This window comes from Lactuca virosa, chromosome 5 (assembly GCF_052849685.1).
Source record: "Lactuca virosa cultivar CGN04683 chromosome 5, Lactuca_virosa_CGN04683_v6, whole genome shotgun sequence".
Lineage (NCBI taxonomy): Eukaryota > Viridiplantae > Streptophyta > Magnoliopsida > Asterales > Asteraceae > Lactuca > Lactuca virosa.
Window position 1 is genome coordinate 309668105 of NC_136430.1, and position 1980 is coordinate 309670084.

The 1980-nt window shown below is 42.7% G+C and overlaps 1 protein-coding gene across 1 annotated transcript; it reads right to left on the minus strand.

The window, feature by feature from the left end:
- Window positions 1-317: 317 nt before the first annotated feature.
- On the minus strand, window positions 318-1980 carry LOC145113066 (uncharacterized). Its single transcript, XM_079049168.1, has 2 exons — window positions 1349-1980; window positions 318-777 (listed from the first exon to the last, which is right to left on the minus strand). Exons 1-2 carry the CDS (start codon window positions 1978-1980, stop codon window positions 318-320), a joined length of 1092 nt encoding a protein of 363 aa, XP_078905294.1.

Here is a 1980-nt window from a genome sequence, read left to right on the forward strand (position 1 = left end):
ATGTGCCTTGATGTTACAACCAGTAATTTCACTTAGTAAGCATTTGATGTAGATTCCTTGACATGTGGCTGTAGTAGCTGCCATAAATTCTGCATCACACGAAGATAGAGCAACACATCGTTGTTTATGAGATCCCCAGGTAACCAGGTTCTCATTTAGGTAGTAAGCCATTCCACCTGTGCTTCTTCCATCGTTTACATCTCTGGCATGATCGCTATCTGTGTACCCGGTGATGATGGTTTCTTTGCTGCCTATGGTGTAAACTAGACCGTGGTCCATGGTCCCTTTCACATACCTCAATATATGTTTGACAACCTTCATGTGTTGAACTGTGGGTCTCTCCATGCATCTGCTACTAAGCAACTGGCATAGCTTATGTCAGGTCGAGTATGAGTCAAGTATCGCAGTGCACCAACCACACTTCTGTAATCTGTGACATTTACTTCTTCTCCCTCTTCATCTTTTGTTAGTTCCAGCTTAGGCTCCATAGGGTATTTGCAAGGATTACAATCTGTCATGCCTGTCTTCACAAGTATATTCTTTGCATATGCAACTTGCTTCAAAGTGACCCCACCATCATGTTGGTTTACCTCAATACCAAGGTAATAGGAGAGCATCCCCATGTCACTCATTTCGAATTTCTTGCTCATCTGCTCCTTGAAGTGTTCCACTTCTAGATTAGAATCACCTGTAACAATGAGGTCGTCAACGTATACACCAACAATCAATAACTTTCCATTCTTGTTTCTTGTGTATACATCATACTCGTATGGGCACCTTTTGAACCCAAAGTTGTTTGAGACAACCATCAAGCTTCGAATTCCAAGCCCTAGGTGCTTGGCGCAAGCCATATAAAGCTTTGGACAATCTGTACACCTTATTTTCTTGACCTTTTTTCACAAATCCCTCTGGTTGGATCACATGCACCTCTTCTTCTAGTTCCCCATTTAGGAATGCTGATTTCACATCCAGGTGGTGTACTTTCCAACCGTTCTTTGTAGCGAGTCCAAGTAAGATTCGAACCATTTCTATTCGAGCTACAGGGGCAAACACCTCGTCAAAATCAACACCTGGCTTTTACACATACCCCTTCGCGACCAAGCGTGCCTTATACTTCAATACTGTCCTCTTGGATATTTTTTCACCTTGTATACCCATTTGAGCCCTATTGGTTTTCTACCGGGTGGAAGGTCTACAAGGTTCCAGGTCTTGTTTTTTACTATAGCTTCTATTTCACTCTTCATTGCATCGACCCAATGATTCTCTTTGCTAGCCATGCCATAAGTGACTGGTTCTTCGTCTTCATTTAAGAGTAAAATTTGTTCACACTCATCATATAGGTCGGTACCTTTTGGGAGCTCCTCCACCAGTTGAACTAGAAACAGTGCTTGTTGATCTGGTTGAGCTCATAGGGGTTATAGGAGAAGGTGAGGCTTCCTGTGGGCTCGGATGCATGGTGTTGCCTTGTGAGATGTCTTCAGTCACCTCATCGTTCCCTTGGAAATGCATACCATCACCTTGATCAGGTGTTAGTGAATCTGTGTTGGCACCTTCATCTTCAACCTGATCAATTATGTCTTTTACCTGTGGTGATATACCCTCAACTGTGAACGTGACACCTGGAATATGTTTAAACTTTTCTGTAGTATCCCACGACCACATCTTATCTTCTTCAAAGTAAACTTCTCTGCTTATACGGATTGACCCTGTGACTGGATCAAATAAACGATAAGCCTTCGTCCCTATTTCTGTTCCCAGGTAGACTAGTGACTTGCTTCTATCATCAAGTTTGCGGAGATGACCTGTTTTTACCTTTGCATGTGTCATGCATCCAAAAACTCTTAGATGCTCGATATTTGGTTTTCTCCTGGTCCACATCTGATAAGGTGTTGCTTCTTTAAGGGCCTTCGTGGTCACCCTATTTAAGATATAGACTGCATTACGTACAGCTTCACCCCACAAAACATCAGGCACCTTCAT